The sequence below is a fragment of the Equus asinus genome, chromosome 24 (genome assembly GCF_041296235.1).
Source record: "Equus asinus isolate D_3611 breed Donkey chromosome 24, EquAss-T2T_v2, whole genome shotgun sequence".
Lineage (NCBI taxonomy): Eukaryota > Metazoa > Chordata > Mammalia > Perissodactyla > Equidae > Equus > Equus asinus.
In genome coordinates, this window is record NC_091813.1 from 25,810,647 (window position 1) to 25,830,788 (window position 20,142).

Here is a 20,142-nt window from a genome sequence, read left to right on the forward strand (position 1 = left end):
TGAGAAATAAAATTAGTAATATGAGGGCAAGCTGCCATTCCTGAAATAACAAAAATGAAGACATTGGCACATATTGGAGATTTTTTTAAAAAATGATTTGAAGAAATTTGGGCAAAATACAAACAATCAAAGAAGAGATGAAAGAATATTTATGGTGAATTATTAGTAGTTATTGACAACCAATAGAAGACTAGATAAGATGATGAAATTAAAAATGAGTTGTGTGCTCATTCCCGCCTCGCCTGGTGCTCTGCCTGCCCCGGGGGTGGTAGAAATCAGAGGCTCTGAAGCACCCCAGTAAACGGAGCAGCACACACTGACCTGGTTGGTTTCAAGTGATTCTTGATGAGGATTTTTAGGCTGCTTAATTTTAAAACGGTTTATGACGAGGATTTTTAGGCTGGTTACTTTTAAAACTACAGATAAGAAGCAGGCTCCGAGGAGTGGAATTTGCTTGCCCTTTGATCAGAGACAGTTGTATTTGTGAAGGAAATCTCCATGCCTCCCTCTCTGCGCCAGGAGGAAGGGGGGATGGCCTTATCTCTGGAAACTCTTAATGGGGAAGGCAAGAACTTAAGTTGTTTACTGTATGGCAACCTCATGTAACTGACCCCCCACCCCAAAATCCTCCTTTGTCTTTAGTTGAAGATAATATTTGAGTGGTGACTTCTGCCATTTACTCAATCCCGTTTGATTCTTATCTAAAAGTTGTGGGACTGCCCAATGACCGGACCCTACCGGCACTGGTACCATTTTAACTTTTTTTTCTTTGTCTCGTAAAGAGATAACTCACATACCTATGCCTTAAATTTAGCTCTAACCCTCAGCTTGGGGCAGCAGAAGCTCTGACTGCCCATGGGTCCTGTCCCCATGCTATTCTATACTATTCTCTAAATAAAAGAGCACTACTGCCAGATCTTAAGAGTCTAAGAAATCTTTCTTTCGACTCCTCGGCTCACCGACCCTGCATCAATTCTCTCTTATTCATAATTTTAATGAAAAACCTTTAAATGTGGCTGTGCCTGCACTGGTATTTTCCGTGTCATAATTAGAGGAGAAACTAAAGGTTAAACACCCCCCAGAAGTGCCCGCATCAACTCCTGATGGGATGTGTCCGTTTTCAGCTATGGTTATTGCAGTTAATTTTCCATTCCGGTGGACTAATACAAGTTTGATGTGTTGATATTAGCATTTGGATTGATTCTGCAGAAAGCGTTTTGAGTTAAGTGTTATTACAGTTTCTCCTCCTCTACTACGTGAAAACTAAAGAGATTTAAGAGATGTTCCGACTCTATTTAACAAGCGCTGTTCTAATTAGAAAGCATCCTGCCTCCTAAGGAGTTGGTAATGATTATAAAACCCTGTGTTATTTTCTTAAGAAGATAAAAGGAAGCCAAGTCAGTTGAGGCTGGATCATTTCCTGAGTATGGCTGTATCTTTGGTCCTTCCCTGCCCTCAACATGATCCCTTAAATGGCTCAAGAAATTCTTACCTGGTGTCCCCAGGCCCCGCTGACTGACTCCAGCCTCCCCAACTACTGCTCTCCTGCTTCCACTTTTACGTTTCATTCACTCCAAAAATGCTCTCTCTCCCGATGTAAAGGATATTGAGTGTAGCAGCAAAGAAAACTGTAAACAGATTCATTAAAAGAAACAATCGCCCATCTGAAAAGGAAAACAACCTTGGCCTCACGTCTCCCTCCACAGCTACCAGCTTATTTCTCTGCTCCCCTTTTCAGCAGCTCTTGAAGTAATTGCCCTCATTCACTGTCTCTGTTTCCTCTCCTCCAGTTCTTTCTTGAAACCACCACATTCAGCCTTTCGTCTCCACCGCTGCACCACACTCTCATCCCGGTCATCCATATTGCCCAGCCAAATGGTCAAGTCCCTGCCGCCCACTGCCTGTCAGCGGTATTTACACAGCTCATCACTCTTTCTTACCTAACACACTTTCTTCCCAAGGTGTCGGGACAGAATTCTCTCCCCTCATTCTCCTCCACTTTAGGAGCTGTTCTCCTCTGCTTTGTGGGGTCTTCCTACCGACCTGACCTTTAAACGGTGACGTGCTCCAAGGCCCAGACTTGTCCAATCTATCATTGCTCCCCAGGGAATCTCACCCAGCCATTCAAAAGAATGTGTGATACATGTCGTTATGGGGCAAACTTTCAGGGCTGTTTTTAAATGAAAAAAGATGAAAAATGGCAAGATGGATGTGTGAAGTTTGGGACAGAACAACACGAGATTAGAATACTTAACTCCTCCTCTGAAAGGCTTGGGCACAGAGTAAAACAGTAAGTCACATTAAAGAGCTGACAACGTAGTCCCCCCCGACTGTAATGTTTTTGCTCGTTTAACTAGAGGCAGTTCAAAAGATCAATCAGGCTTCCATCCCACTCTCCAGAAACGGACACTCTGCTGAGGGGAATGAAAAATAAATAGTTACAAAATAAGCAACAAAATGGTGTCACCAGAGAAATGACAATTAGGAGTTATGGGAGCTCAGTAAATAGAGCAGCTCTTCTGAGTTCTATGAAGCGAAATTATTTCTGATTTTTTTTACTGCATGTTTTCAACATAACCGCATTTCCCAATTGCCTCTATTATCAAATTGAAATTTCTAAAGCTCTCTGTGCCTTATCCATGCTATTTATTCTCTATTCTCTCAATCTTACAATCGAAGTGGGAAAGCCTTTTTATTGAGAACTACTCTATCTAACAAACCTCCAGAACCCAGGGAAAGCATAACTAAGGATTCATATTTGCAGGAAGAAACAAGTTTATTTCATTTCACTAAAAAGAAAGGGATCAAAATCAACCATGGGACACAGCGAGAAATGTAGATAAGCGCCCCAAGCAGCTAGCGGATGACTGGAATCTGAACCCAGGGCTGTCTGATTCCAAAGCCCATACTCTTTCAATTTTGTAGCCTGTCTCAAATATAAATGCACATTTAAACTGACTATCAAAGGAGAGAAAGGTACCCATGGAGAAGAGAACATTCAGTTTACAAGAAAGAGGTGATTGTTGGTGGAGCAAGTCGCCTGGAAGAACCAGAGAAACCCTAGGCACACCCCAAACCAGCAACGTCCACAGAGACGCTGTAAGAGCCTAATGCAAACAGAGGCAGGGCCAGTCTCATGTAACTGCAGAAACATACAGACTCTTTTAAAAATAATTGCCTCATTTTTGCTCTTTAGTGAAATCATCATTTTCTTATATTTTCTACATCTAAAGAATAAATGGCACCCTTTCCCCTCTTCCTGGTTTTGCCCTGTGGGAAGAAGAAATTGCATCCAGAGCTGATCTCACCCAGGCTGCAGGTTCCGATTCCTGCCCCCACCCCCACCCCCGACTTCCAGTCCCATTCCACCCAAAGACCCCGCCCGCTTTCACTCCCACCTCATGCATCTCATCTGCTCCTGCCGTCATGCTTCACTAACATCATTGGGTCTGTCAGCCTAATCCACATCAATCTGTTTCCCTTCTTCTTTTTTGTTTAAAGATTTTTTTCTTGTGATGAGAACTTTATTTAATGCTTTTTGGTGAGGAAGATTGGTCCTGAGCTAACATCTGTTGCCAATCTTCCTTTTTTTTTTTCCCTCTCCAAAGCCCCCATATGTAGTTGTATATCATAGTTGTAAGTCATTCCAGTTCTTCTGTGTGGGATGCCACCTCAGCATGGCTTAATGAGCTGCGCATATGTCCATGCCTAGGATCCAACCTGTGAACCCCAGGCCGCCCAAGCAGAGCGCACAACCACCCACTCAGCCACTGGCTGGTCCCTGTGTCCCTTATTTTTGTCTTTTTTTTCTTTCTTTCCTTTTTCTCCCCAAAGCCCCCTGGTACATAGTTGTGTATTATTTTAGTTGTGGGTCCTTCTAGTTATGGCATGTGGGATGCCACCTCAGCATGGCCTGATGAGCGGTGCCATGTCCGCGCCCAGGATTCGAACCGGCAAAACACTGAAGCGGAGTGCGAGAACTTAACCACTTGGCCACAGGGCCGACCCCCTGAGTCCCTTCTTAAAACTGCTGAAACACCATTTTTTCTTTGAAGCTTTCATGGACCTAATCTCACAGAGTCAAATCAGAAGAGTTGATTGGTGTTCTAACCACAGCCATTAGCAGTGAATATTCCTATGCAGATTTTAATTGTCTTGTTCTCATGAATAGATGCTTATATTTGACTTGACTTTTTAAAAATTCCTTACAGTTATGCATTCGGTAAATGTCACTGACTGTCTCATTGACTGCCCAGCTTAATCACAGCCATCCAGCTAGACAGATGACAGACAGCTGATAGACAGATGATAGCTAGCTAGCTAGCTAGCTAGCTAGAGCTAGAATACAAATGTTAACCAAAGCTAAACACATTTTTAAAACGTAGAGATCTTTGAGCTTGGAGATAATGCTGTTTCACAGTCGATTTACTGTATTACTCTGAGAACAATTTGCCATAAACATCAAAGTAATGTTATATGCTTTTTTCTCTCTTTTCTCCAAAGAAATGCACAGTGGGATATGTAAAATGTCAGAAATAATTAGACAAAATAGCACAATCCCATTGTGACACTAAAATACCTCTGGAGTTGAATATCTGCTGTGAAACTTTCAAATCTGGTTTGAAGGCTGCTTATTATAAACAATATAATTTTTTCTTTAATGTAATGGTCCCAGAATTTAAAGCAATATAATGTGAACATAAGTCTCCAAATGTAAAAAAGCCTTTTTATATATAAACATACACATAAAATATACATAAATATTTTGTACATAAATATATATATAAAAGAATAAATATAATAAGAAAGTAATTCAGGTGGCAAGATAGACTTAAAATTTGGTAACGTCTTCAGCAGAAGGAGTTCGGGAACTTTGAAAAAAAAGTATTCTTTCAGGACTAATGTAAAGATGAAGTTTACAATCAGAGAGGAAAAGGAAAATCATATCAAAAATATGTAAAGAATTTAGGAATGCCAAAACATTATTGTTTTTCTGAAAAGAATATGGCTTTTTCATTCATTAACCAGTAGCGTACTGTTTTCCAGGAACCCACCATTCAGAAGAAATACTGGGGTGCTTCCCTCTACCCACACAAAATGGAACACAAGAGACTACATAGCTGAAGAAGTTATAGCCTCCTTACAAATGAGAGACATTCAAGTCTAAGTAGTCTCCAGCTAAAGATAAATAACCAACAGCTTCTCCACAGCATAGATTGGAACGGGGAAAACATGAACATCACTAACTGTACCACAGAAGCCAGCGTGGCTGTGAGACCCAAGACCGTCACTGAGAAGATGCTCATTTCCATGACCCTGGTGATCATCACCTCCCTGACCATGTTGCTAAACTCAGCCGTGATCATGGCCATCTGCACCACCAAAAAGCTCCACCAGCCTGCCAACTACTTGATCTGCTCTCTGGCTGTGACGGACCTGCTGGTAGCAGTCCTGGTGATGCCCCTTAGCATCATGTACATTGTCATGGACAGCTGGAAGCTAGGGTACTTCGTCTGTGAGGTGTGGCTGAGTGTGGACATGACATGCTGCACCTGCTCCATCCTCCATCTCTGTGTGATTGCCCTGGACAGGTACTGGGCCATCACCAACGCTATTGAGTATGCCAGGAAGAGGACCGCCAAGAGGGCTGGACTGATGATCCTCACCGTCTGGACCATCTCCATCTTCATCTCCATGCCCCCTCTGTTCTGGAGGAGCCACCGCCGACTCAGCCTGCCCCTTAGTCAGTGCACCATCCAGCATGACCACGTCATCTACACCATTTACTCCACACTTGGGGCATTTTATATCCCCTTGACTTTGATACTGATTCTCTATTACCGGATTTACCACGCAGCCAAGAGTCTTTACCAGAAAAGAGGATCAAGCCGGCACTTAAGCAACAGAAGCACAGACAGCCAAAATTCGTTTGCGAGCTGTAAACTTACACAGACTTTCTGTGTGTCTGACTTCTCCACCTCAGACCCCACCACAGAGTTTGAAAAGATCCACACCTCCATCAGGATCCCTCCCTTTGACAATGATCTCGATCATCCGGGAGAACGCCAGCAAATCTCTAGTACCAGGGAGCGCAAGGCAGCACGCATCCTGGGCCTGATTTTGGGGGCGTTCATTTTGTCGTGGCTGCCATTTTTCATCAAAGAGTTGATTGTAGGTCTGAGCATCTACACCGTGTCCTCCGGAGTAGCTGATTTTTTGACATGGCTTGGTTATGTTAATTCTCTGATCAACCCTCTGCTCTACACAAGTTTTAATGAGGACTTTAAGCTGGCTTTTAAAAAGCTCATTAGGTGCCGAGAACATACTTAGACTGTAAAAAGCCAGAAGGCATGACTTTTACCAGCCTCGAGAGTGGACGGGGGTAAGGGGTGCCACTCATTAATTCTCGAACATAATTGGTTCAGGAGAGTTTGTAAGTATGTGTGGTCTTGGTTTTTGTTTGTCTGTTGTGTTCTGTTTTGTTGGAGGCTTGTTCTTTCGCGTATTGTTTTCTACCTCTGCTCTTATCTGTGGTACTTAATTTCAAATAAACGTTATCATACAAAAACAGAATTTCATGGAAGTCATAATAAGGTGAAACAGTGAATACTTTTTTTTAGCCATTTCAATTAAAAAATGCAAAAATAAATCTTTATTTGCAGAATTTCTTATTACTTATAATTCAAATATCTGATAATTTGCCCCTGTGTGGCATTAAATCTGAGATCATGTCTCCAAATGCTTACAAATTCCCCTGGGAATTGCATGATTACATAAAGCATAAAAAAAAAAGTGGTGTGCTGTCATCTACTGCTTGCAGACCTGAACTAAAGTCATTTACTATGACTAAATAGCCCACTCCTTTCAGGCACAGATAGTACAGCTGGCATGCCCTTTTTAGTTCGCAATTAAATACGCTTCCTCATTCTCTAAAAAGAACCTAGAATGAATGCATGGGCATTTTCCTAGGTCTTTGACTACGAATATGAAACATAAGCAAATAAGATTATAAAATAATAATCTAAATTGGTCGATGTGTTGTTGTGTTTCCTGACAGACACATTGGGCCTCTTCCAATTCTGAGTCCCAGCTAAGCCTCGAACACACTCTCTCTCCAGCAGGATTAAAGTGGGAGTGCACGTCAAATTTGGAGAACTTTTAAAGCAGCTTAATGGAGTACAGTCATCAAACGAGGGAATATATTATCTGAAGAACTTTCTTGGAGAATGTTACGCATTAAATTACCGGTTTTGCACTTGGAAAAAAAATTAAAAGTTGACAATCGATGTTTACAGCAGAGGCCACCCAGCAGGAAATGAGGATGGAATTGTGTCTCCTGGAATCCCTGTAGCTTCCACACTAGACTGCACCCTGGGGCCAGGAGACTGCGGGGGGGACCCGAGGCCACACGGTGCATGGCCGGACTCAGCCTCAGCTGACCTGGAGTGACCGCTCTAGTCATGTGGAGGAACTCACGACTAAGTCAAGAGTGATGAGAGAAAGGACTGAAAGTCTGTAAATTCTTGCACACTCCTAAATAAGTGACTGTTCTAAACATCTGCTCCTCATCTCTCCTCCACAGCCCCGTCCGTCTCCTCACTGTCCACAGATCGTCTCTCTTTGTTTACTGAGAAGACATTGATTTGCCCTCTCTCCATCTCCACCTTTTAGCCCTTAAATCTATCCCCTCTCAACTTTTTACTAACTTTGCTTCTTCCTCTCTCTCTGTCTTATTTTTGCTCTCCTTCTTACCCCCTTCTCTCCCCACTCTTCTTTAATCTCACCTACTAATTTGCTCAAGTCTCTTGGACACTAGAATAAACTTCCTCTGGCCCTACTTTGCTCTCAAGCTCTTGCCTCATCTCTCTCCTAACTCCCTCCCTTGAGTCTCTCCAATCATCAATCCGCTCGCTCTGCCTTCCCTTCTCACCTTCCACTGACTTTTCTATTCTTTACCATCTGAATGTGCCCCTCCCAGTCCTCCCAAAACTGCTCTCCCAAAGGTCGTTGATGACTTGCCAATAGGCAAATCTGGTGGCGTTGCCTCTGTCTGTATCTACTTCCCATTCTCACATCAGCTAAAACAGCTAGCCATCCCTTTCTTGTTTAAGCCCTTCGCTTCCAGGATACTTTACTCTCCAGGTTCTCCAACTACCTCCTATTCTTCGCCTCCTTTTCTTCATCCTGGGGCTTTGTCCTTAGCTCTCATCTCCTGTGTATTCATACTCCATCCCAACCTCCATCATTTCAACAATTAGTTCCATGCCCATGGTTCTTAAAAGTGCGTCTTTAGTTCTCAAACTCCAGACCCATGAATTATGTCTGGTGAACATCTCCCTATGAATACTCTGTCAATGCCTCAAACAACCTTTCTAACCTGAACTCAAGATCATTTTCCCACTCTCAAACCTTCTCCTCCTTCCTCCTTCTCAGTCTCAGATAACAAGATGACCATGCTTTTGGTCATTCATGTTAGAAAAATGTGACTCTCTTTGTGGCTTGTCTCTCACAGACAGTCTTACAGTCTTGTCCATTTGCCTCTACAGAAATGTTTGTGTATGCTCCCTTCTTCTCCAATAATTTGATTCTCTCACCCAGACCAATCTTACCTGATCCACCTACCACTGGACTCGTCAAGCTGCAACTCTGCTCCCACACACCTGCCAGATACATCTTCCTAGGACAGTGGTGCTCAGAGTGGCATCTCCAGACCGGCAGCATTACCATCATAGTTCCCAAGTGAACTTATCAAAAATGGAAATTCTAGGGCGCCACTGAAGACCTACTGCAGAAATTCTGAGAGTAGGGGGCCCATCAATCTCTGTTGTAACAGGCCCTCCAGGAGACCTGGTGCACTCTAAAGTGTGAGAAGCACTATCCTAGACCTGCTGATTTTTAATTGCAGTACTCAAATCCTCCACTGTTTCCTCGTCAGTATAAAATAAATTAAGATTCCTTAGTATAATATTCACGGCTCCTTCACTATGTGGCCTCACATTACCTTTCCAGGGTTATATCTCGTCACTCTTCTGACCCACCTCATACTCTTCATACTGTGTTTTCTGAGCTCCTCTAACATTTGTTCCCACTGCTCCAGAAGCTTGACCCCATGGCTTCCCATCCTTCTTCCACCAATCCTTCCTCATGTAGCTCAAGTGCAATCTCTTCTGTAAAGTCTTCCTGAGATCCTCCTTTCTTCTCTGTTACTAAGGAAGTCCTCTCTCCAGGCTCTATGCTCCCATTGAACCTCATTTGTATCTCTATTATTATATGCATCCCATCTTGCAGTGCATTTCATTGTGTATTTCTCCTGTCTACCCTAGTAGATTGTGAGCTCCCTGAGGGCAGGAACTGTGTCTGTTTCATCTCTGTATCCCTATGAACTCCCACAGTGTTTTACACACAGTAGGCACTTGATAAATGTCTGTTAATGTGAGTGGAATTATGTCCCTGGAAAAGAAAATATAAATGTGCCGTCTTCTTTCAGTGAGAAAACCAAACTTCTAAAATCCTATGGTGCAATATTGACTTCTTTTTTTCCCAAAAGTTACCCTACCATTCCCAGCTTTGTTCCCAAAAAAGCTAGGAAATACTTCCACATGGAAAGAAAGTGGATTTCTCATTGAATATAAATGAATGTCCTTTATTAGTTAGGATTCAGGTGAGGCTGCTCTCAAAGAAGAGACCCCAAAATATAGTAGTTTAAATGAGGTAGTTTCTTTCTCTCTGACCTGACAGTCAAGAGGTGGAAGGGCATCCCAAGGTGAGTGGGGGACTCTGCTCCACAATATTATCCAGGGACTCAGGTTCCTTCCATCTTGTGGCTCTGTCCTGCCCACAAGGCTTATCCCATCTGCATGGCAAAAGCTGACATACCATCACATCCACATTCCAGTCCATAGGAAGGGAGAGAAGCAGAGAGCAAACCATTTCTTTTTAAGGCAGTTATGAGGAAATTGTACACATCACTTCTGCTTATATTCCATTGACAATAACTTGGTCCCATGACCACCCCAAGTTGCAAGAGAGAACAGGGGAGTAAATCTCTAGCTGGCCAGCCATGTGCCTTGCTGAAATTGAGGACCTTATAATAAAAGGAAGAAGAGAATGAATGCAAGGGGAGAATGAGCAGTTCTGCTGCAAAGAGATATTGGTTTCTGAATGTGCAGCTCAAATATTACCAGACAAGTCAAACTGGCTCCCCAGCCAGTGGTGATCTGTATACAAAGATTTGAGATTTAAATTACAGGTGATTTGACTGAGATTGTACATATGCTGAAAATCTGGAATTTGTCATGACTATAATATGTAGAAATTACATGAGCAACTCCCTTGCTTTTCAACATCATCCTCCACATATCATTGAAAATTCTTGGCAATTATAAGAGTTTTAAAATTTTAAGAGTCTAAGTAAATAAAAAACAAAAAGAAAATGCATAACGGATTTTCACTTACTCATTTTCACTAACTCATTTCCTACTACATAAGTCGTAATTAAATGCATTTTTCTCACCTCTACCTACCTCTGCCCTTAGCAAAGAAAAATCTGTATATATTTCCTAGTATAAAACAAACCTGTTGGAAAAAAATCTGTTATTTGGTTTACTCATTTAACCGTTAGCACTAGCTGCTATTGACCACTATTGCCCTTTTAAATTAAAACTTGCGTGAAGTAACAGTATCTTCTGATATGGTCAGTTTTTCCAGTGTAAGCATTGACACATTAAAAGTAAACCCCAGTGGTGACATTTCAGTCACCTGCATTAACTGATAAGTTAGGACTTCCCAGTTTGTGTACTTGGTGAAAGAATCCTTGGAGGTAAGTCACTCCTTCGTAGACCCAGTAAATGCTTTGGTTATGACCAGTGGCAATAAGAATCCCTCTTAGCATTGCTACCACTCTCTGCTTAGGATCATGCATAGGCCTCCTATCCTTATGAACTTCAGTTTGAAAACTCTGATAATTATGTGCAAGGTAAGTTCCAGAGCGAGGTCCAGCAACCGTGCTGGTAACCAGCACAAGTCATTTTAGGTTCAACCATCACATCGGTCTCAGTCTACAAATGTGTATTTGCCGTGCTTGTTTAGTTTTTAAGGTCTACTATACACAACTTTTAACTTCATTATGTAGAGTATTTGCAAAAGCTGTGAAAGCATCAGGAAAGTAGTGAAAAGAAGCATGTGAGTATAATAGAAATACAAGTAAAGGTAATTTTTTTAATTAAAACTGCTGAGAAAAATGACAACCATTGCATATGAGAGTGAGATCAAATCTTATTTAGTTGTCAAGGGCCACCATCTGCAACATGTGAAAAAGCACTGTGCCTAAATTACTGACTACAATCAGCAGGAAATGAGGAGAAGTGATTAACGAAATGGGAAAATGTCTGAGTGTCACACAGTAGTTCTGAAAGATGTTTGGGAATGTGGATGGGCATGTTTAGTTATCTAAATAATGGCATTCTGTGGTAGGAGACAAGAAGGCTAAATCCTGCAATAAAAAAAAAAATCAAAGAATTGCTCCACCCAAAATACCAATATCGCCACCCACAGAGAAACTCAGGAGTATCAGCATCAACGTGGGCTGCTCAATAGCCTAGTGTTAACTCAAGAGTTGGTTAGGAATTATCTGAGGAATTAAAGACCAAACATGGTGAAAGTGCTGCTTATGAACTTTTATTGCAAGTCATGGAGGGTTTCAAAGACTCAAGGCCGATTTGAATCTGCTCAACATCAAGGTCTAGTCAGGCCAACAAATACTGACACCATGCTGGTTAAAGAGTTTCCCATGACATTGGCAGAGATCGTTAGGAAAAGGGACCCGATAAAATGTCTATCTGCAAGAAGGAGTGTATGCACGTATTGATGCTTCAGAGAATTGATTCGCATCTTCATCAGATGGAAGGGCTTTCAAAGACAGTACGTATCATCTCACGTAAGTCAACTCAGACTTGGAATTAAAAGAGAATCTCAGGAGCCAGCCCTGATGGCCTAGTGGTTAAAGTTCAGCACACTCTGCTTCGGCAGCCTGGGTTCGGTTCCCAAGCACAGAACCACACCACTCATCTGTCAGTAGCCATGCTGTGACAGTGGCTCACATGGAATAACTAGAAGGACTTACAACTAGGATTTACAACTATGTACTGGGGCTTTGGGGAGCAAAAAAAGAGAGAGAGAGAGAAGAAGATTGGCAACAGGTGTTAGCTCACGGTGAATCCTTCCCAGAAAAAAAAAAAAAATCTAACACCTGTTTCTAGGCTCTCTATGAAAAACAGGGAACCTCAGGCAGCTGTCAGTATGAGGAGGAGAGATTTCAAATGGTAGAAAGGAAGGTATTGGCTGTTCCCTGGGACACTTAAATTATACAGGGGAACTCTTTTTTCCCCATAAACCTCACCCTGGAGAATACGTGGCAGGTTTCAGCCTTGCCACAAAAACAGTTTGAAATTATTTCCTCTGGAACAGAAGGGAATCCCTCTGAGGGGAGAGTTGCTGCAGGAGAGTGATCCGCTGGCTCCCTGGAAGCTCCTGGCACCCAGCACAGGGGGTGGTGCATGGTGGCTTTCAATTTACATAATTTACATATCTGTTGAAGTTAGTTAAAATGAACACATTGATTACAGGTTTCAAGAAATTTAGAAGCAGAGCTATGTCACGGGTCAGGAGGGTTCCTTCTCTTATGGAAGTGGAGTTGTCAAATATTAAAATTTTTTTAAGGAAAGAGGGGCATGAGGACAATGATAATACAAAAGAAACAGCAACAGGAGGAGTTGGGGGAGAATATAAGCCGAGTTTTAGATCAACAAAAAAATATTGACCATCTGCTGTGAGCTTGAGTAGATTATGAAAATTTTAATTGAAAAAGAAAAAGAAGTATCAGAATATGCAGAAAGCAAGACTGTAGCGATGGAAAGAGCAGAGGTTGGAAGATAATATTGCTGGTGGCTTTGGGTCCACATACACGAGTGAGCATCTGCCATGAGTCTGCCCTCACACTAGACCCTGGGATCTCTGCAGGAAAATAAAAGGAAAAAGAGGGCAGATAATGCAGGCGGAAAGCCATGAGACCCAAATCTAAGAGCAAATTTGTAGAAAGCTGATTATGTTTATTTTCTATTTGGATAAAACAGCATTTTAGAGGGAATTATAACATTACCTTTGCTTAAGGGGGTGGGGGAGAAAAGAGACAGAGAGACCATTTTGCACATCCAAATCTTAGGGAAAATGAAGGTGATAGCAGAAACTCTGAAGAGTGGAGGAGAAGGGATGGTTCTTCAAAGAAAATGTATAAACAACATAGTCACAAGAAATAAGGTCATATGGACATGTTTTTCCAGTTTATATGGTATCAAACAGTCAACATCAAGGGATGATTTAAGAAAAGCTGATGTGAAGACATCCTAAGGAATGATAGTGGAAAGAGATCCCTGAGGAAAATTTAGACTCAGGTGCAATCTAATAATAAGCAGACCAGTGACCCCAAGTGTTTCTGGTTCACGGTTAAGCGCTCAGTAAGGGATTGGCAAATGAATAAATCAATTACTCAGTTAAGCAATCAAGCCTGAGTTAGAATTTGCATGGCAAAGGAGGACAACTTGGCGATATAACAGAAGTATTTGTGTGAGTCAGTAAGAAAGATGCTGAAATAAAATATGCATTCAGAGGTATGAAGCAGTCATATAAAAAGCTGAGGCTGCAAGCTAACTCATCAGCCATCTTTCTTCCTATACTTTGGGGAAGGGGGCAGAAGAGGTGTTTTACAGAAAACAATAAGAACCATTATGTAAATGGTGTTGACATTTACTATAAAATCTTTGAGGCAGCTAGCAGCTTTTTACCTGACAACTTTACCTGATTACTTATTTATCAGTTTCTCACTAACGAAAAACTAGGGCCTGACTTCCCTTTCTAATCACATACACATGCACATAGAAACGAAAGCAATGTCCTCACCCCAGGAAGGAAAGCAAGGGCAAGTTCGAGACAGGCAAGTGTCATTAGTTGAACGTTACGAGAGCCCAGTTAGAAATGCTGTGTCGGGTGTACTTTGTACATTTCATGTGTTAGTTCATGTATGATTGTTGGATACTTTACAAACTGGAATAGGAGGATATGAAGATATCAGCCTCATTGGTAATACTTAGGAGAAATCATGATCAGAGTTTCCAAAATACGTCTATACTGAAGAGATCTTGCCTTAGAATGCTCCCCTGCTCACGACCTCCTTCTAAATGAGTTACAGGACACAGCTCCTGCTGAGAAAAGCAGCTCTAGATGGTTCTTTAAGCATAATCTACCATGTGGCACTAGGTGACACCCACCCTCCCACCCCGTCCCCTATCTGCAGTTGAACAGCTGGAACTATAGGCTGGCCATGAGCTATGAGGCAGTCTGGGACAAAAGCTCCCTTCAGGCAGAAGGTGATTAGTTGCAATGATGAGATTCTTACCTCTCAAGAATTTGAACGAAAAATACGTGAAGAGACATTCCATTGTCAGTGGAAGCAGAAGTAGAAAGATAGACAAGTGAAGCTGAAACAGAAAGAGCAGCAACTCGAGTCCACAGCAAAGCAGAAGAATGAAGCTCAATCCATTCCTGCTGCTGAGAAACTAACGTCACCTGCCCTCTAGAGCTACTGTTACAATCCTGGACGGACTCCCGGTTCCCAAACGATGCTCCAGATCCTGGAGGTTTAGCTGTAAGACTATTCCAGGGGTCGGCCCCGTGGCCAAGTGGTTAAGTTCCCTTGCTCTGCTTTGGTGGCCCAGGGTTTTGCCAGTCCAGATGCTGGGCATGGACATGGCACTGCTCATCAGGCCATCCTGAGGTGGCGTCCCACATGGCACAACCAGAAGGACCTGTGACTAGAATATACTACTACGTACTAGGGGGCTTGGCAACAGATGTTAACTCAGGTGTCAGTCTTTTAAAAAAAAAAAAAAAGAATATATTCCAGAGACGCCTTTTTCTCTTATTCCAGCAGTTACCATTATGATCAACCTCCACCACGTGAGGTAACCTGCCTTGTTCTCTTTCTTCCAACTAAAGGAGCCCTAACACACAGAGCTGCTCAGTCTCTGCACCATGAGCTTCTGGAACAGGCATGCTGGCTCTGTGTGGACAGTAAGTGCAGTTAGACCAGATTCAAGTCTTGTTATTTCCACTGACTTTTCTAGTGTTGAATGTACACAGTTTCCGCTAGTCCCTGATACCCTTCAGTTCCTCTCATGAAACTAAATTTCCCCATTTTCTTTTTACTCCATGTATTTCAATTCTATCCATCATAGCCTTTTTTTTCAATAAGTTGTGGTTGCTATCTGTTTTTTGTTTTGGCTCCTAGGATAATGTGACCCACCCTTTCTCCACAGGGCAGCTGATTTTGACTTTCGTAAGTCTTAGCCTTGGGCGTGGGAATGAGTAGGGAGGGCACGGTGGGAGGGCAGTGGGCGGAGAGGTCGAAGTATTGTCTGTCCAGGCTGCTATAAGAAAAATACCATAGACTAGGTGTCTTATAAACAACATAAATGTATTTCTCGCAGTGCTGGAGGCTGGAAGCGTGAGATCAGGGTGCCAGCCCGGTCGGGTCTGGAGAGAGCCATCTTCTGAGTTACGGACTGCTGACTTCTTGAATCCTCACATGGTGGAGAGCAGAGAGCGGTACAGGAAGCAAGCTCTCTCATGACTCATACAAGGGCACTAATCCCATTTATGAGGACTCCACCCTCCTAACTTCATCTAATCCTAACTACCTCCCAAAGGCACCACCTCCCAATACCATTGCACTGGGGGAGAGGGTTATGATATACGAATTTAGGGAAGACACAATACTGAGCCCATGACAGATATTAACAAGCATCTTTAAAGGGCTTGTGAACCAGGCTTCGCCATTTCCGCTTGCATCCTTTCCGGTGTTTTGAGGGCTTTGGGGAGCAGAGTTATGACATTAATGACCACTGTGTGCTCAGCCAGGCTTGGCACAGTCACCATCGCCTCCTTTAATCTTATAAAAATGTTGTGGATCTGCATATTTCCAGTGAGATGAGCCCTTTCTTGATAAAAATAACCAGAAAAAATTACTAAAATCCAACATGAGAGGGGATGGATTTAGTCTACTAAAACATAATTTGAAGATAAAGTTCATTCAGTCAACAAACATTTATTAACATGTGTGTGTCAAGCTTTGCAACACTGTGTTGTGAATGAGACACAGCCCCAGTCCTTAAGGAAGATATGGGTCTAATGGAAGGGAAAAGTCAAGTAAAGAAGTAAGTGGTTGCAAGAGTGTGATACCCTGTGTAATGGAGAGAAGCACAATGTGCTGGGTGAGCGCAGAAAAAGAAATAAGCGGTTCTGTGGGAGATAAGGGAGAGGAGCTTTCACTGAAACTTTGAACTGGAACGTGATGCGAGTTCAGTAGGCTGACAATTCATTCAGACAAACAGCATGAACGAAAGCATGGAGATGCAAAGATACAAATGGTGTTCTGGGAATGAGAAGTGACCAGAGTGTGCAGTAGGAGGAAGGCAGCGGAGGAGGCTGTCTGGGCGGGCATGTCCATGACGGGCCTCGAATGCCTCACTAAGGACATTAGATCTTGTCCTACAGGCAGCAGAAAATCACCCAAGGTTTTTAAGTAAACGGGAACACGATCAGACCTGCAGTTTTGAAAACATCCTTGAATAAAAGAGAATGGAAGAATGAAGACCAAATAGACAGGTGTTGACATAAGCCAGAGAGCAGTAAGGGGGAGTCTGTAGTACGGAACAGAAGGAAAGTCGGGGGAAGGGGAGGGTGGGGGAATCTCAGACTTCAGAGATAAACTGGAGGGCAGACTAATCAGTAGACTACCTGGAAGACGACCTTTTAAAATTGAAAGAGAGCAAAGTTTCAGACTGCCAAGGGCAGTGTGGTAATTTCAGCAGCAGATCATAAATCTCACAATTCGAGAACACAGTAGAGTAGAGCAAGAGTCACCTGCTTTGCCAAATAGACCAATCCTTTCCCACGATGGAAATTGTCTACCCTTGTTTAATCACAGTGAACTGGGCAGAAAAATCTCTTCTAGGAAATAACACTAAGATCAGAGGTGTTAATTACACACCTCATTTGTCTCCACTGTGAGCACTATTCTTTCCTTGAGCCACTCTAAACATGTTGGTTACTTACTAACTCAGTTAAGCAAACAACCTTTATTCCAGCAGATATCCACTCATTTATCATTCAACAAACATTTACCAAGCACCTACTATCTGCCAAGGCTTATGCTGGTCCCAGATATTCAATGATGAAGTAGACAATACAGATTCCTTCCCGGGCTCAGATTTCAGTCTAATGGAAGAGAGAGATCACTTAAGTAGCATTTTCCAACAGTGTGTTAAAGTGCAGTAAAAGGCAATATTTCTCATCCTTCTGATTTGATAGATCTGGAGTGACGCCCAAGGTTGTGCATTTCTAACAAATTCCCAGGTGATGCTGATGGTGCCGCTCTAGGGACCACACTCTGCATAACACAGAGTCACGTCACTTGGTCTAGGCCATTCTCCTCCAAAGCTATTTGAAGAGAAGTTGGCAGGAGAAGGAAATCTCTTGCATTTCATCATTTGAGCAATAGCAATTAATAACAGAAAAAGAAACCAGAAGCACAATACAAGCGTACTCGCAGAACCTGGACGGGGCTGATGCAGAAAATCAGAAAGCGTCTTTGAGGCAGAGAGGCAGTGAGGACAAGCGTCCACGCTTGGACCTCAAGCACACATGTGGAAGCAGCATGATGAAAGATAAGGGAACAAGACCAGGACAGAGCACTCGCCTGGGCTCTCAGGCTGTCATCATTTCGCCCACAGCACAGTGTAGAGGAATTAGCATTTAATACCTGGCCCAAAATTAAGTTACACCAGTAATTTTTAAATAATTTTCTGTGTGTATTTATGCTTAGCTATTCTCTCAATAAATGTACTTTATCCCATGGGTTCCTATCTTCTCAACTAATCCTTTTTGTTGTCCTAATAACATCTCGAGGTGTTAGGGCCCAGCCAGGTGGCGTAGGGTTAGGTTCACGTGCTCCACTTCCGCAGCCCGAGACTCCCAGGTTCGGATCCCAGCCGCGGACCAACACGTCACTCATCAAGCCATGCTGTGATGGCCTCCTGCATACAAAAAATAGGGGGAGATTCGCACAGATGTCAGCTCAGCAACAATCTTCCTCAAGCAAAAAGAGGAAGATTGGCAACAGATGTTAGCTCAGGGCCAATCTTCCTCACAAAAAACAAACAAACAGAACTCTAGATCTTAAAGATCCTCTTCAGGCAACAACAAATCGAGGACCTGAGTTAGGAGAATTTAACTTACCTGGGTCCTGAGATGATGGAAATGCTTTGGCACTTTGTCTTTCTAAATGAAATGAAAAGGAAAGAGAAACAGAAAGAAATGGGAAAAGGAGGAAAGTTGCTCCTTCCTGTAGGGGACCTTGCAAACCCAGGCTCCTAACAGATGCAACAGCAAGACACGGAAACAAAAACCAGGTGATACTGAGACATCAATAAAAGACACTTTTTGCATTTTACTTTGCTATTCACTTTGCATTTTAATATAGTATAAAGAATCCAAAACGTGTGGGTGAGCTCCAAGATTTATACCTATACCATTAACAGAAGTTGTTGATTTGTGCACCTAAGTCAGCCTCCTGAAAAGTGGCTCACGTGCCTTCCAGAGCTCCCCCAGACCGGATTCTGGAGCTTGCACCCCTCCAGGAAGCAGTAATTCTCAGCCGTGTGTGTCCTGGTAAAAGTCCCCACAGAGAGCATGAGCTCCAGGCGAGCAGGCCCATCACACCTCCTGACACGAAGGATTGGCCCTCACTGTCAAGAAAGCCAGGAATTACAGTTTTGCACTCCTTGGCTTTTGTTACGTTGGTAACCAAAAAGTATCTTACAGACTATTTCTGAGGATCGATCCTTAGCACCACCGAAAGACTCTCTGGGCCTCTCCTAAACTTGCCCTTGGTTACATTCATCGACTGGCCCCCAGAAAAGGAGTTGGATCAGTGAAATTTGTTTCTGTGTTCTTCACTCTTTTTTTTTTTAAAGATTTTATTTTTTTCCTTTTTCTCCCCAAAGCCCCCCAGTACATAGTTGTATATTCTTTCTTGTGGGTCCTTCTAGTTGTGGCCTGTGGGACGCTGCCTCAGCGTGGTTTGATGAGCAGTGCCATGTCTGCGCCCAGGATTCAAACCAACAAAACACTGGGCCGCCTGCAGCGGAGCGCGCAAACTTAACCACTCAGCCACAGGGCCAGCCCCTGTTTCTGTGTTCTTCACTCTTTTGAAAACCATCAGACACCAGGGGCCTCCTGTTGCTGCCAGCTGCCCACAGACCTTCCCTGTAGCACCCACCGGGGCCAACAGCCCATCCTCAGAAGCCATTTTATTTCTCTGTTCCTCTGGAAACAGCTTCCTCAATAGCTCAGAGATGTCCCCCTGCCCCCATTTCATGTGGCTCCAGGGAGGCTGTCACACAGCGAGCACCTGACCAGCACCCCCAGAGAGGGGTGGGCATGTGCCAAGGCCTGGCCAAAGTCCTTTCCTGAGGTTTATGCACGGCCCCTGAGAATTGTAAAAGTCAGAACCAACTGGCCATATTCTCTGCTCTTTGAAGGAGACTGAGCTAATGAGACCAACATAAGAGACAGAAGATGAAATGAGAGGTGGCAATACGGAGAAAGCCATAAGCATTTTTGCTAATGGGGAATTAGAACAGCTAATTCCTTGCACCTCTAAAACCGTATGATTTTTGAAAATACATCCATGAGTGATTGTAGTTTAATAAGTTACTTCTCTCAAGTAACATATTTGGAATTAGGTTGGGACTTACTCTGGGAGGCTGAAAAAATACTGAACATGGGGTAGGACAACGCAGATTCAAATTTCCATCCCAAAATTATTAAGTGACATCGGGAAAAGTTGCTCAATCTCTCAGAGCCTCGGTTTCTTCATTTATAAAAATAAGGGTAAAAATACTTACTCCCGAGGTTGTTGTGGGAGTTCAATGACATAATAATCAAAAAGGTGAATTACGAAGCCAGAGAGAGAGATTGAAGAGGAAGGAAGTACAGTCAGAAAATCTCTAAAACTGCCTAAGATAACAC

The 20,142-nt window shown here is 42.9% G+C and overlaps 1 protein-coding gene across 4 annotated transcripts in view; it reads left to right on the top strand.

Moving 5' to 3' along the window:
• The window catches only part of HTR1E (5-hydroxytryptamine receptor 1E), a 73,945-nt gene extending 63,356 nt beyond the window's left edge, over nt 1-10,589 (top strand). For 2 of the 4 annotated variants that reach the window (XM_070496566.1, XM_044757490.2), the window contains one exon: nt 5,047-6,997. In XM_070496566.1, the coding sequence (XP_070352667.1) occupies nt 5,233-6,330 (1,098 nt within the window). In that variant the 5' untranslated portion in view covers nt 5,047-5,232 and the 3' untranslated portion in view covers nt 6,331-6,997. Of the gene's footprint in view, nt 1-5,046; nt 6,998-7,057 lie in introns of those variants that run through there. The other 2 variants (XR_011497809.1, XR_011497810.1) reach the window with 2 other exon arrangements.
• Nucleotides 10,590-20,142: the final 9,553 nt, after the last annotated feature.